Source organism: Mesoplodon densirostris, chromosome 4 (genome assembly GCF_025265405.1).
Source record: "Mesoplodon densirostris isolate mMesDen1 chromosome 4, mMesDen1 primary haplotype, whole genome shotgun sequence".
In the NCBI taxonomy this organism is placed as follows: Eukaryota; Metazoa; Chordata; class Mammalia; order Artiodactyla; family Ziphiidae; genus Mesoplodon; species Mesoplodon densirostris.
The window spans coordinates 64,795,559-64,811,965 of NC_082664.1; the positions used below are offsets into that span (position 1 = coordinate 64,795,559).

The 16,407-nt window shown below is 35.5% G+C and overlaps 1 protein-coding gene across 1 annotated transcript in view; it reads right to left on the reverse strand.

The window, feature by feature from the left end:
• Positions 1-6,350: 6,350 nt before the first annotated feature.
• Positions 6,351-16,407, reverse strand: part of BRMS1L (BRMS1 like transcriptional repressor) — a 45,999-nt gene continuing 35,942 nt past the window's right edge. Inside the window, exons 5-10 of the mRNA XM_060098165.1 lie at positions 14,252-14,348; positions 13,111-13,194; positions 12,366-12,430; positions 11,264-11,303; positions 9,268-9,394; positions 6,351-7,886 (exon numbers count right to left, since the gene is read on the reverse strand). Coding sequence (XP_059954148.1) covers positions 7,769-7,886; positions 9,268-9,394; positions 11,264-11,303; positions 12,366-12,430; positions 13,111-13,194; positions 14,252-14,348 — 531 coding nt within the window. The 3' untranslated portion in view covers positions 6,351-7,768. The remainder of the gene's footprint in view (positions 7,887-9,267; positions 9,395-11,263; positions 11,304-12,365; positions 12,431-13,110; positions 13,195-14,251; positions 14,349-16,407) is intronic.

Below are 16,407 nucleotides of genomic sequence, written 5' to 3' on the forward strand. Positions count from 1 at the left end.
TAGACTGCAGTACAAATGTCTTTCATGAAATACCCTTTCACCTTGTCTTTCATGATTCTTCTACAATGTAATTGAAAATTAAAGCCTACAGTATTTTATCAGTCACTATAATTACATACAGGGAGCTCCCAGAACACTGTCCAGAATATACCTAAGTATCTTCAGACTAAATCTAATTTTAAAAGCTCTTCAAGCAAAACAGTTTTAAAGGTTCCATGTGTCAGTGCACTCCAGCCAAAGACAACCAGGAACACACCTATAGTTAAACAAGTTGGGTTTCTTGCTCACTGCAACGAGGGAGTGCACACACCATGGGGGCTGTGGGTGTCTGAGAAAGAAAGTGTGAGAAAGGACTTAAAAGATTTGGACTTATAGTGGGAGATTTGGGGTTGTGTTCATGGAAGTGGGGCTTGGCTCTGGATGGGATACTGTCAGGAAGTGGGGGCACTTCTGTGATTGGGCATTTTAATAAATCTTATTTGTAAGGCAGGAGGAATGAAACAAGGCCAAAGCCATCATGGATAAAACAGCAGCAGCTGTTCATATTAGCCATGATAGGGGAAGCATTCAGATTTTTGTGGTTGGCAGGCTGACCTTGGTTTTGTCTATACTTACACAAGATTATGAGGGGGAGCAGGGTCTTGGTTTTTTCATCTCACTTCATCACGAGCACAGAGTGGCCTTGTTTGATGTTGATGTTCTATGCGATTGTTTATGCTCAACAGAACACAAAGGCAAGTGCCAGACAGTTCCCAGTTGTCAGGGACTGCTTTTCTTTCTCAGAGGAACGTCTGCAATTCTACCAATGCCTTTAGTGTTATTCCTTGAATTTGTGGTGAAATCATAAAAGTTTATTATTTTTTTTAAGATGGAAATCAATAGAATTTGAAGCCCTGGTGTTCATGATAAATGTTGTAAGCTAAAAAAGAAATTAGAAGGAGGGTATTTATTAGAAGACTCATGTAACATGAAGAAGATTAGGTGCAGGTGGACTGTGGGTCAGCTGGAAGCAGGAAGTTAAATGCCAAGAACAGTCTCTTATCTCTTCAGCTCTCCATGTCATTTTTCTCCACAGGGCAGGAAACTTAATTGCCTATTGCTTAATTGTCTTCCCAGTTACATTAAAAAAGGGAGACTGACTCTCTTTCCACAGATATAATTGGAAAGATCCCAGGGGAGGGTTCCAGCTGGGGCAGCCTGAGTTACAGACCCACCTAATCTAAACAACTGTGACCAAGAATGGCAGAGCATGAGAGAGATGGATGCTCCCACTGGAAACACATGGTTGGGGAAGAAGCAGTTTCTGGAAAAAGTAGAACTGAAGTGCTGGGCAAAAGAACTGAAGTTCAGCCAGGAGTGAAAAATCAGTTCTGGGTTTTAGAAATAAAATACCTGCTATAGGCAGCACTCTTTGCAATAGTCAAGACATGGAAGCAACCTAAATGTCCATCGACAGATGACTATATAAAGAAGATGTGGTACATATATACAATGGAATATTACTCAGCCATAAAAAAGAACGAAATAATGCCATTTGCAGCAATATGGACGGACCCAGAGAGTATCATACTAAGTGAAGTAAGTCAGACAGAGAAAGACAAATATATCACTTATATGTGAAATCTTAAAAAAATGATACAAATGAACTCATTTACAAAACAGAAATAGACTCACAGACATAGAAAACAAACTTATGGTTACCAAAGGGGAAAATGGGGGGAGGGGGATAAATTAGGAGTTTGGGATTAACAGATACACACTGCTATGTATAAAATAAACAACAAGGACCTACTGCATAGCACAGAGACCAATACTCAGTATCCTGTAATAACCTGTAATAGAAAAGAATCTGAAAAAGAATATATATATATAGTTAAAAAATTTTTTAAGGTGATTAATAAAAAGTCTTGACATTAAAAAAAAAAGAAAAAGAGAAGCACGGAAGAGTACGTATAATATTCCTTTAATGTAAATAATGGGTCCTGCTTTGCCCTATTTTATTTACCTGGCAGAAAAACAACCAATATAAGTCATGGAATCTTTTAAAGCTCAAAATGGAGAGAGAAAAAGAGGAAGTCCAGAGAACTAGGAGAGGACACAGGAGGCATCTTGCAGGCAGTGGACAGACCAGCATCCTCTCCTTCTTTGGTCTCCCTTCACCTCGGCAGCCACGCAGAGAGTGGACTTGGGCCATGACCATGACTGGTGCTAAAAACTCCCTTAAGCAGCCACACCAGGAGGAGGGAGAGGAGAGCTCTACAGGAGGGGAAGGGGAATGAGCAGACACAGCCCTTGGGCTCCCCTGACTATGAGAAGCCTGAAACCTCCCAACAGACCCTTGGGCATGAGGGACGGTACAGCTCAAGGGTGTATAGGAAAGGCCCAAACCAATTTGGCCCTGACATAGTGGGTACTGTTATTATTTATACATATATAAGTATATTGATAAAATACGTATAGGTTAACACCATGGAGGGTAAGCATCAAATCAAAAGCTGCTGTAGTGGTGGGGGAGTCGGGGGGGAAGAACTGGGAGATTGGGACTGACATATACACACTACTATGTACAAAATAGAGAATTAATGAGAACCTGCTGTATAGCACAGGGAATTCCACTTTGCTGTACAGTAGAAACTAACACAACATTGCAAAACAACTATACCTCAATAAAAAAATAAATCTAAAAAAAATTGTTATAGCCAATGAATAATTTAAACAATACCTGAAGTTTTTTTAAATCGTCTTTCCTTAATAAGTGCAATTACCCATAAATGTACTTAAACATAATACACTGAAATCATAAATTTATCTTCAAAGAAGTGAAAACACTTTACTATCTTTGCCATTACCAATAACATTTTCATATTTGCTCAATAATAAGCGAAATATATTTCTTTCAACATCCCACTAATAGCAGGTATCATTTAGCCTCTGCCTGAGGATCTGGTTTTCTAAGCAGTTTAACATAAATTATAATCTTTACTAGCAGAGATGAAATGCTACCATGTGGCCTGCTTCTGGACTAGAATTATGGCTCTTCTCTCTTCAAGAGAATGCAACAGTCTCCTGGCAAGTTCACCCACTTCAGACTTCTATTAGATACAGAAAAATGGAAAAGGAAAGGAAAAGTGAACTGTAAAGACTGTTACTACACAACTTTTCCCCTTGACCTTCTTTAATAAATTGTGTCTTTGAAAGAGAATATATTAACTTCAAGTTTAGGAGCAAAGAAATTTTAGACTTATAGTTGCTTTCTAGTTATAGATAGATGATAGATAGGTAGGAAGAAGATAGATGATTGATAACGTATATAACATATATACATTTTTCAGAAAGATTAGCAACTTGAGATAATCAACTAAGCTTAAGACCATTCAAAATATAAGTTCTGCCACAATCTTTTGCCTTGCATACCTTGAGGAAAAACCCCCCAGAAATTCCTAATATATGGTAAATTTATAAAGTAAGCATATCAGAATTCTGACATTTATGTTCATTTTGTTTCAAACATGAAAAATATTAAATAATGACTTTCTGTTTATATACTAAACATAGTTCCTGGCACATGGAAGGCATTCGAATTACAAGTATTATTATCACTGGCTGCCCATGAGCCAGGGGCCACACTGGTCCAATAAACTGGGCAGAGTAGCAAAGTACACAATATAGAAAGGACTTAGACGGGGGCTGTGGACCAGGCATGCACAGCGAGATCCTGGTCAGCAGAGCACCAGGAAAAAATAAAATCAAAAATAAGATACTAAAAATAGATTTGCCATGATCCAGCAATCTCACTCCTGGGCATATATCCAGACAAAACTATAATTCACATGCACCCCTATGTTCATAGCAGCACTATTCACAATAGCCAAGGCATGGAAACAACCTAAATGTACATCGACAGATGACTGGATAAAGAAGATATGGTATATGTATACAATGGAATATTAACCATAAAAAAGAATGAAGTAATGCCATTTGCAGCAACGTGGATGGACCTAGAGATTAACATACTAAGGGAAGTTAAGTCAGAGAGAGAAAGACAGATACCATATGATATCACTTATATGTGAAATCTAAAATATGACAGGAACATATCTACAAACCAGAAACAGACTCACAGACACAGAAAACAGACTTGTAGTTGCCAACGGGGAAGTGGGGCTGGGGAAGCATGGGTTCAGAGTTTGGGACAAGCAGATGCAAACTATTATATATAGAATGGTCCAACTGTATAGTACAGGGAACTATATACAATATCCTGTGATAAACCATAATGGAAAAGAATAAGAATATATATAACAATCACTTTGCTGTACATCAGAAATTAACATGACACTGTAAATCAACTATACTTCAATAAAAATTTTTTTTAAATGAGATTATAACAAAGTGTCCAGCACAATACCAGGAAGGGGCTATCTCACAAGAGGACAGGTGACTCCTTCAAGTTTCGACAAAACCATCTTTTGCTTCCAAGTTTGCTTCCACACAGATTTTCCTAGAAGGAAAAAATATGCCAAGTAGTTGACTTGAGGAGTCTGGTCTCCTTCTCAGTGAAAATTATTAAACTGACACTCGGCTGTCACTTCAATCCACTGTGAATGGGTCGGTCTAACTCCCCCAGAGCTGTCAACTCAGGCATGTTATTAGTTTGATAGAGCTGCCATAACAAAATACCACAGACTGGGTGACTTAAACAACAGAAATGTATTTTCTCACAGTTCTGGAGGTTAAAAGTCCAAGATTGAGGTGTTGGCAGGTTCGGTTTCTCCTGAAGCCTCTCTCCTTGGCTTGCAGGTGGTGGACTTCTCACTGTCTTCACATGGTCTTTCCTCTGTGTTCACGTATCTGCTGTCCAAATTTCTCTGTGTCCAAATTTCCTTTTATAAGGACATCAGTCAGACTGGATGAGGGCCCAACCTAACACCCATTTTAACTTAATCATCTCTTTAAATGCCCCATCTCCAAATACAGTCACATTCTGAGGTAATGGGTGTGATGGTTTCAGAATATGAATTGGAGGGGTGGGGGGAGACACAATTCAGCCCACAACAGGGCATATGAATACAGTTTAAGTTTCTGAGCCTATGAAGTAAGGGGCAAGACTCTGAGCCACAGTGACCAATGAGGGAAACCGCCTCAATTAATCCCACCTGACATATCAGGCACACTTCCTGTAGTTCATCCATGAAGACAATATAAGGAACATACATTTTCCCTAACCCCATTCTGAGTTTTTGTGTTCTTTGGAAAATATTTTACATTTCCTTACATTTAGCAATTAAAATCATTTATATTCCAACTTGGCAAGAGACTACATAAATCCTAACTAGTGTATTCATTCATCCTACAACCATTTTCCTTATCAAATCATTTTAGTTCAGTTTTAGTGTACTGGACTTACTGGATCCAAAAACAAAATCAGAAATAACCAACGTCCCCGGTCTTCTTTTTAAATAATTACCAAGTATTTAAGATTGTACATGGTTCTGTCAGTGGTGTTTGAGTTCTGAGTAACAACACACATATCAAAACAACTTTTACGTGAAGAAGTTTGCAATGAAAAGTACTCAGCGTCCAGTGAGAAGAAGGGACAGAATGAGGAATGTACATTAGTGTTTGCTAATAATTATTAGTGATGAATTGGATTACTGATGATTAGGTTCTTTTAATGGGAAATGTCGAGAAGGGACAGACCAAACATGAAATCCTGGAAGCTGTGACAGTTAAAGTCCATATATTGATACTAAGACAGAGTCTGATCATAAACAAAGTACCAGCAGCTGCTAGATCACATTTTGCAGATTCTAACAGTTCCCCTAAACTAGACTGTTTTTGACCAGAAGTCAAATGGCAAATTGCCAACAACGAAATATATTTTATAGTATTTCAATCATAGACAAGCATACACTTACCTGAATCAGTATCAATATCATGGAATAGTTACATATGATATAAACATTGAAGTTCTGAAAGTAAATGTACTAAATCATAGTCAGTTTTTAAAATAAAGACTTTCTACTTAAAATTTCAGAACTTACACAGTACATTTTTATTAAAGTAGAACATATATGTATATATTTAAATTAAATATAACTTAGCTGCCTTAAATATCTAAATATACCCCAATAGAGGTTGAATCGTGGTTTAGGGAAGCAGAAACATTTGTTCAACACTCCAACACTCCATATCTATTCATGTAAATTGCCTTAAATCCTTCTTAGAAGTAGACAGGTTATAAATAATAAAAGTGCACAAGTCATTCAAGACACTACGAATGACACGCAAACACATCTTTTTATTATATACTAAATTTAAAAATCCAAATATTATTAAAAATGCTTATGAAACATTGTATACGTAAGTACTGTCAAATACTATCAGATTATGACATTATGTACATTTGCTAAAGTTAATTAGAAACAGAACAACGTACATAACTGCTGATAATGAATTTCAGAAGTCAAATATTTTAACATTTGGCAACTGTGAGTAGTGATCTGCACAGGAAGATGTTTGCAGAGGTAAAATAGCGAGAAAACAAATGGAAAAATGCAGATATTCCTGCCCTAAGTGTTAATAAGGAGATCTCTTCCTCATCCTCTTAACTCTCAATGTAACAGAAATTAAAGTGCACAAGACCACCAGGAATACCTGATTTGGTTGTACCCTAATATATACTACAGCCAATTGTGCTGCCATATTGAGGGTTTCAATTCCCTGTACTGTTCCTGAGGTTTTAGAAGTTAATTTTGAATGTGACTAGGGGAAGAGAGGCCAATACTTTCTAAATTGCACCAAGTGGCCGTAAAGTGTAGAAACACCAAAGATAAAAATATTAATTTGGGAATAGATTCAAGGAGATCATCCCTGTCTATTTTGCCCTAGGAATAAAATTAGGATACGAACCTAGTTTTACCTCTGGAAAATGCTTACTAAAAATCTGTTTCAAAAGATCAGACATGTACAGCAAGCACCACAATACTGTCAGTTACTGTCCACCACTTACATACTGCATCATAAATACCAGGCATATATACCTGCCCTCTAAAGGTTCACAAGAAATACAGGTAGAAGCATGTTATTACTTGACACTAATTTTACTAATCAACATAAAGTATAATTTGTAAAAATAGGTCACCTCCATACAATCAAGGAAAAGGAGAAAGAAAGCTGCTAGTCTACAAAAGTGCTCCTTTTAGCTTTCAAACCCAATAGCTTAATTTCGGGTAAAACAAGATTGCAAAGTAAGGCCATCAGTTCTAAATAAGCTGATGATGCCATCTATACATACTCAGGTATATATGTTTAAATTTCAATTCTGATTTAACACAAATGTACTACTACAAACCATTTATAGGAAACATTTTATCGGGCTTATTTACAAATACATGATCAGTGACAAAGACACTGAAAATCAAGAAAACTGCAGATAAATGTAGCCATTGCTAACATAGTTCACTAAAGGTAAGACAGATTTACATAAAAACCAAAGAAAAAAGTTTAGTAAGAAACCCCTACCATATATACCTATTGGTCACTGGGCCAAAAAGGCAAATAAATGTAATGATAATGATTAACCTTTTATCACTGTCTCTTTCAATAACATATCAACATGAGGTCTACTTAGAGTACTACCTACAAATGCACAGTCTCTCATGATTCGATGAGAATATTAAGTTACTGAATACATTTTTTTTATTCCCATGGCACATCATACTTGGTAACACTAATAAGGTAGATTTAGATAACACTTAAATCATGATTACGAATGTTTAATTGAATATTTTCCTTTCTGTAGCTGTGAAATGTAAAGCTTAGATTTGCTTCCATCAGGCCTCTTAAACCAAACTTCATCATGGTTAATTGTTGTAATTACAGCACTAAAAAGAAAAAAAAATATGAATGAATGAATTACAATATGCCTTCTCCACTCATTTTAGAGCATAAACTATAAAACCAAAATAGCTGGACTATAAGAGTAGATTCAGGTATGTAACTGTTATTTACCAGAATGCTATCAGCAGGGCATGCGGTCAAAAATATCACATTCAGCAACACTTAATAGATAATCTCCTTTCTTTTCTTAATAGAGTTGGTAAAACTTACTACTAGAACTATTAAAAGCACATTGTCCCTAACTCTATTCCCACCCCACCTCCAAAAGAAGAAAAAGTGGAGCTAACACGACTCCTTATGTAGTATTACACCTCCAACTCATATCAGCCTTGGCAGGAGGAAATCTTTCAAATGCCAAACTTAATTCCCAGTGTCAAGCATCTGTGGTACTTGTACAGATTTTTTTTAACACTACTAATCTTTACATAGAAATCTTTCTAAAAATATATGTGTTTAATCCTCTTTTATGCTATTTCATCTCCTTTTTAACCACATTTATGCTAAGTAGTAGTAGTTAAATGTCTCAAAAGCAATAAGATAAAGCAAAGAATCCATGGGTATCATGTATAACCTAGTAATTAATTAGCTCAATGAGCTTCTATGAGAAAAGTTACTACACACTGCTCCTGAAATGAGTATTCTATACTAAACGCAAACACTTTATTTACTACTGATGCCTAGAAAAAGATAGTTTCTTACTGTAGAAGGTTACTACTCTGAGAGTTAAATCCTAAACTACTAAAGGAATTAAAGCAGCAATGGGCAATAATATTTTCCAAAGGCCACACCAGATAAAACTTAGAAGGCTCTATAAATAATTATATAAACTTTATTTAAGCCTAGACAGATTGAGTTTTTTAAAAGGCAATTTTCAGTTTTCAAGTTATACTTTAATTCCCACTACTCTAAGTTTTTGTTAATTTTCAATTCCTTTCCCATTCTAATTGAAGCAAATTTTTAATCTAAAATACTGTAATATACCCCAAAAAGTTACGGATTAATAGAGCCACACTGTGGAAGCATACTGTCAAATTCATAACAGTCTGGTTTAAAGGTCATAATATTAGGATCATAGCAAGTCATCTATTATAAGAATTAATAAATGGGATCTCTTACCTGGCTAAATAATTCCAACATTTCCATTTGTGTTAATGCTTGTGTCCATGAACTTAATATGTAACTCTGGTGTATAAAGTTAATACTGGTGTGTAAACATGCTAATCAAATCATATGTCAAGAGAAAAAAAGAATCCATAGGGAATTAATAATGTATTATGAATGCACTACGGAAGCAGCAAATATTTACTGACAACAATGTGGTAAACTCTAATACTGAGTAGCACTGAAATGATAAAGGCTTTTTACCTTGTAGGACATTCATCTTTTTTGTCAATACATATTGTCTGTCCACGTATATACCATTCACCATCATAATACAATCTTCCCTCTTCAGATCTAGCACTGTGCAGGTGTTTTTCCAGTTTCACAGGTGCTAAAGGGATTAGTTCAAAAACTGTTATATTAATAAGACACTGTCAGAAGAAAAGTGTAGAACATTAAGTATTAACACCAACCCACGCATATATGTGAAAAAACACTAAAAATATTTCTTAGATAACAAACCTAAATCTAATAAAAACAAGAGAATTTCATTTCTTACATTTTTATATAATTCACTCAGTTTTAAATATACCTATTTAATAAAGCTAAATAATATATAATAAATCAATTAACTAGACAAGTGTAAGAAGGAGAAGCAGATATATTCTCAATTACTAGTGCCAACTTTAAGTGAGATTTAAAATCTGAATTGTCATATTTCTACTGAAAACTATATTTTTCATATTTTCTCCCCTGCAGCTGACATTTCCAAAAAAGCAAAGTTTAATATATATTCCAAGAGTTCCCCAGGACTTTGATTCTAAAAAGGAAATGTCCTCAAGTAGAACTTCCATTTTGAAATCCTAGAAATGGTTTGAGATTCACCAGATAAACTCATGCAGAGAAAAAAAATGTTCTTTATAGAAACACACTGTCAAAAGCATACCATGAAATACACACCTCTGCATCATTCAAATGTCACCACCTCAGAAAGGTCTTCCCCAACCACTCTAACCACTCCTCAGTTAATCTTCATCACAGCTTTATATTTCCTTCATAGCAATTATAACAATTTGTCAGTATCTGTTAGTTATCTATTTACATATACATTATTATTCTGCTTCCCCCCAAGGAAGTTCTAGGAGGTCCATCTGTTGCACAATTGTATTCCCAGAACCTCAAATAGTGCCTCCTATATAGAAGGTGTTCAATAAGTATTCACTCATTCATTCGTTCAACAAATGTTTTCTGAGCACTGCGACTAAAAGAGAGATGTTTCTGACCTTTGTGGAGCTTACGATTCTCTCAGGAGGCAGGTAAACATGTAAACAATCAATAAAAAATTACAAATTGTGTTAAGTGCCATGAAGAAAACAAATAGTACACATGCTAAAGATAACATACAGGGGTTGGGGAGGAGACCCACTCAACGGTGTAGTGAGACTCTTAAAGGAATCCATGACTCAAAAACGTTCAGAATATAAGTAGTTACCCTTCCACCTAATTCCCAAGGGAAGCAGTTTAGTACAATATTGCTAACAATTTCCTGACATCATATAATGTTTAAAAGAATCCTTGGGTTAAATATAAAATAGAAATTGATCTCTTATAGATTATCTGTTGGGATATGACTCTTCGTATTTAAAACATGTTTTATTTAAAATTCTAGCTTCATTGTTCTTAGGATTAGGAAACCTCATATATAGTAAAAGTAGGCAGAAACAAGAAAGTTATCCTAGACAATAATGCCCATCACTATTTTGGCAGTGATTTCAGACTTTCCAAAGAATTGTGAAAGTATAATTTGATATAAATTTTACTAAGGCATATCAGAATGTGTAAATCTTAGTGGTGTGTAAATTTTCTTGATGAATCCCACTGCCAGCACTCTAATCTCTCGCCTAGAAAACACAGGCACAGAAGAAATTTTGCCCACAATTCCAGAGGATTCACAGGCTCCCTGAAGCCATCCACGGACTCCTAAAACCTCCCCTATAGAATTACTGAACCCATAAAAAACACTAAGTACATACTTTTAAAATTACTGATCCATTATTAGCAATTGAAATGTAGTTGAAACACTAAAAGAAGAAATACATTCCATTCAGAAATCTTGAAATTTTTACATGAGACAAAGACTCCAGAAAAATTCCTCATAATTCTGGGGATAGTGTTCACTGATGAAATGAAACCAGTGATAGGGGACTGACTTAAAAAGTCTCCATAGCAAAGATTTCTGAACTCAGACTAAAGGACTTACGTTCTGTTTTCACTCTGTGTGGACCCAGTGTAGCCATTGCCTTAATTTAAGAAAAAAAGAAGAAGAAGAAGAAAGATGTCTGAGTTCATAGGCAAAGTATATTTTAGTTTCTATTTAATATATACAACACTACTGATAAGCTCAATAACAAACACAGTGAAATATGATCTTTAGCTGCTTCAATAAATTGGTAATGTCTAAGACCATAGGAATATATAAAAAGAATAACAATTTCTCCTAGAAGTGTTGTCAATATCCAAAATAATCTCAAATTCTCAACTAAGAAGCTTAGAAAAATTTAATAAGAAAATAAGTGTCCACTTTCAAACAAGCACAGAAAATCCTATAATGCTTGAATGTTTAAAGACAGGATGCAAGACATAATAAGGGTTCAAATATTCACTTTCATTTATTCAACAAATATTTATTGAGTGTATTCCATGAGCCATTATCAGGCTAAGAACTAGGCACAGAATGGTAATTTATTATTATTTTGGGGTAACCTAAATAAACGCTTTTCTGCACTTTTGCATAAATTATTAATTACATTATCACAGGAAAATACAGTCAAACAGCTGACATGCATCTCTTAAGATACTCTTGCAGGGACTTCCCTGCTGGCTCAGTGGTAAGAATCCTGCCAATGCAGGGGACACAGGTTTGAGCCCTGGTCTGGGAAGATCCCACATGCCGCGGAGCACCTAAGCCCGTGCACCACAACTACTGAGCCCGCATGCCACAACTACTGAAGCCCGTGCGCCTAGAGCCCATGCTCCGCAACAAGAGAAGCCAATACAGTGAGAAGCTCGTGCACTGCAACAAAGAGTAGCCCCCTGCTCGCCATAACTAGGGAAAGCCCACACGCAGCAACGAGCACCTAACGCAGCCAAAAATAAATATAAACAAACAAACAAATAAATAAATTTATTTTTAAAACTCTTGCAATCCACTATTATCTGTATTAGTATTAACTGTCTTAGAGAGACTGTTGCAAAGTAATGCATATTTACAATAATATTTTGATGTATTAGTGAAAAATCATAGAATCTTAAAAAGTAGACTATAAAAAATATACTTGCATTCCATTGCTCTTTAATCATACCTTCCTTATTGTTGTCCAGTCTTCAAGAATATCAAGATCTTGTAGCATATAAACTATATATGGACGTTGAAAAGTCAAGGTCAATTTAGCTGCAAGAATTTCACATTTTGAATTATACTTCCCAACTTCTGTTTTTCAGAGAATGGAACAATGACTTCTGGACAAAAACCTTCAGCATGCTGAATTCTGACTTCAAATTATTCTTCAAAAAACTTAGTACCAGGATAAATATGTTCCAGTACTTCAGATGTTATAACCATATTCCCTTAGTCCTATGGTATCAAAGATAGCAAGATACACCACCAACCTAATCACTGGTTTGAGGTGGGGGGAAAAAGGCAGTAGCAAGGGGAGGGTACCAAAGGGAATGCCAAGATTGAACGCACATATTAATTTAAAGACACTCCACTTTCAGAGACATTAAAAATGTTAAAAAGTACACATAGAATTAAGCAATCATGGTACATACTGAACAGCTGCTTCATATCAAAGCCCTTGTGATCTACAAAGCCATATTAATTTTCAGTTGGGATCGTGACTAAATTTCTACTCCTTCCCTACTCCTCTTAATCTAAACTATACCCTTCTGCCTTCAATCAGTTTTATAAAGCATCTTTTGCTTATTACAGGATCATGCAAATAAAGACAATGTATACTAACAAAAGTTACAAAGATATGTACAATGCAAAAATGTACATTAAAACAAAACAAAACAAAAAAACCCAGAAAATTTGAAAAAGGATATCTGAAACCACAACTGGCTTCTTTTTGTCAGGACTGAAAGGGTCCTTCCTCTTTTTTCTTGACTGAAGCTCATCGTTCCACAGCTCTAGCAAGTAAATAAAAATTAAGTATTAGCTGATTTCTAGAGATCAAAGGAGGAAAAAAAGACTATATAATTTCATAGTAGCAAAATTCATTGGTGTCTATGTTTATATACTGTATATATGTGTATACTATACATATATATATGACTATATATAATTTCATGAGCAGTTATATATTTTGAATTTTCCTCTGCTTTTATTAGAGCAAAATTCAACTTGGCACTTAGTGACTAATAACTGATAAATATATATCAGGCACTTTGTTAAATATACATAGTATGAATGGTCTCGACTAATCCTCAAAGCTACCTCTGAGGCAGATAATCTCATTACTTCAATTATAGGAGGAGACTGATTTAGAAAAGCTAAAGTAACTGTCACCCATGGTCACCCAACTACAAGTAATGCAGCATTAGAGCTCAGCTTGTCCACTCTGCCTACTCCATACCAGAGAAATAGAATTTATAACAAGTAAAATAATACATATGCAAGAACGATAGGATAACCCAGTAAATCTTCCATCCAGTGTAGAAAGCCTTTCCACAGTGCCTCTGAAAAAGCCATTTCACTTTGGACTGATCTAATGAGTAGTAAGTATTTCCTTTTCCTGAGACAAAAATCTGCCTCCCTGGAAAGTCCATCCATTTGTCCTAGTTTGTGTGGGACCAAAGAGAAAAGGGTTTTATTCCTTCTTCCACATGACAGTCTTTCAAGGCTTAGAGGAAAGAACATATACTACAGCTGTCTTCCAATACTATTCTATGTTATAATAATATTCTTACTATTCTTGTAGTATACTATCTTATGCCTATAGTTCCTGTCTCACTTCTATTTTGTTCCCTTTCATGTGCTCCATTTTCTACGTCTTTCTGAAGTGTGAGTCCAAATCAAAGCAACGATCACAATCATAACAAATTCTTTAGCAGTCTTGCCCCTTCCTCTCTCATTAGGACACTTCATTTACATAACATATGTACAGGAGACTACATACAGCGAGACACCTCAGTAAACCAAAGGTTTAGTGTCACTTAAACATGACAGTCACAGCATTCCCCTCACCTGAGGTAATATCAATGCTGTGCCTGTCCTCTTCAAGCCTTCTTATCTTCTCCTCTAGTTCACTCTGCACTGTATCATATAACAAAAGCTTTTCACTCTGAAAAAAAAAAAGCAGATCACACATAAGTAGAAAGAACAAATCAGTCTATCTTAACTAAGAGTACCAAATAACTCACTCTTAAAGTATTTTAACATATGGCACTTTTAATTTCAACTTAAAAATTTCAATGATAAAATGTCAAATATATGAATAAACTAACACTAGAAAATATAGAATCTAAATATAGGGAAAACTATATACAATCAAATTGTTTAAGAACATCTAAATTTATACGTGATAAATAAAGAGGCAAATATTTACTTTATAAAAAAACTCATAGTAAGCTCCCATGGCCCCTTTTAAATATAAGTAGGTCCCACCTGTACCACAATGGAGACCTTGTCCTATAAAGTATATCATTATAAAATGGATCATTTTTTCTCATCAGAACAATTCCAAGTTAATATTGCAGAATCATATTAAAATAGACTAATATATCACCAGGAGAAAAATTCAAATCTAAATTTTACAATTATTTTAAACAATTCAATTATAGTCAAAATCCTAAAATTACAGATTAATTATATCCAAATCTTTCAACAAAACTACAGAAAGATTAAATCACTTGCTAAGAGACAAGACTGTTCACTAGTAAATCAGACTAGAATCCAGGTCTACTAGTTCTAGCCCACTGTATCCCTTATTTTAAAAGCCATAGAATGCACATCAGTATAATATATAGATTTACTATATAAAAAGCTATGACAGATTCCCACCCACCCACCACATGCTTATCTCTAGTAAGGATATTAGCCTATTGGGCCAGATATAGCTAGATATGACTGTCTCATAGAGACCACTGGAATGCAGTTAGTTATGATTTCTTGTAGATGGCATAAGCCATGCTCATTTTCAGCATTCCCAGTGTCAGTTATGAAGTCCTCTCTTTTGGGTTTGAAATTTAGAGTCTACACATGCTTGAAGGTTCTCCTGAGTGGTAGAGAAAAGATGGCTTTTGTCAGGTTGAAGCAATCCAGGAGCTAGAGAGAAAGCAAAGCTGAAGAAGACTAAAACTAGATCTCATATGAAAAATTACCTCATTACATGCTACTCTCTATGCTTACTTCCTTTTACTTATCCCTCTGCCTTTGGTAAAGTCTTACAGATATTCTAGCCTTATCTACATTGTATTACAAGAATTGGGAAATGTTATGTAGCAGAGAAAAAGGGAGAGCAGGCTGTGGCCACACTCAAGATCGTGTGACAGCTATAAATAGAGCCGGATTCTCCAACCAAAGATGACTCCGAATGCTAAGCAGGAGTGATAAAGCTTTTGCTTTTAAGAATATTTCAGGGCTTCCCTGGTGGCGCAGTGGTTGAGAGTCCGCCTGCCGATGCAGGGGACACGGGTTTGTGCCCCTGTCCGGGAAGATCCCACATGCTGCAGAGCGGCTAGGCCTGTGAGCCATGGCCACTGAGCCTGCACGTCCGGAGCCTGTGCTCCGCAACTGGAGAGGCCACAACGGTGAGAGGCCCGTGTACCACAAAAAAAAAAAAAAAAAAAAAAAAAAAAAAGAATATTTCAATTTAAAAAACACTTTTAAGTAAAAATAAAAATTAACATTAAAAAAAAGAATATGGAAGTTTAACTGCTGCATTCTCTTTGCTTTCCATTGATAAATTTGCCCTAGGCCAAGCAGAAATTCTAAAATAAACCTACCAATCATTCTTTATAATTTTTTTTAAAAAGCCACAATGGGACTAAAATGTTTGAAGCTTTGAAGGCATCTCTAAAAATATAATAGGTATATTTTAAAGTATACAAATAGAAGTGCCTTGAACCTATCCTCACTGTTATTTCTTTGATCTTCTCTCCCTTATCCCCAACCCCTCAACAACTTTCCCTGAGAAGGAAAGTCATAATGAAGCAGCTAAAAGATACCTAGAAAAGAAAGAGGCATCCAAACTCCCTTGTTTTGGTGCCTGTAGAGGCTTCTATAGTCAATAGGTAACTTAGCTTTTTTAAAGTATTACTAATTATAATTACATGTTTGGCTTCAAAATCTCACAACCCTCCAACCTCCACACCTATTAGTGAACCTGCTCACTGAGCCCT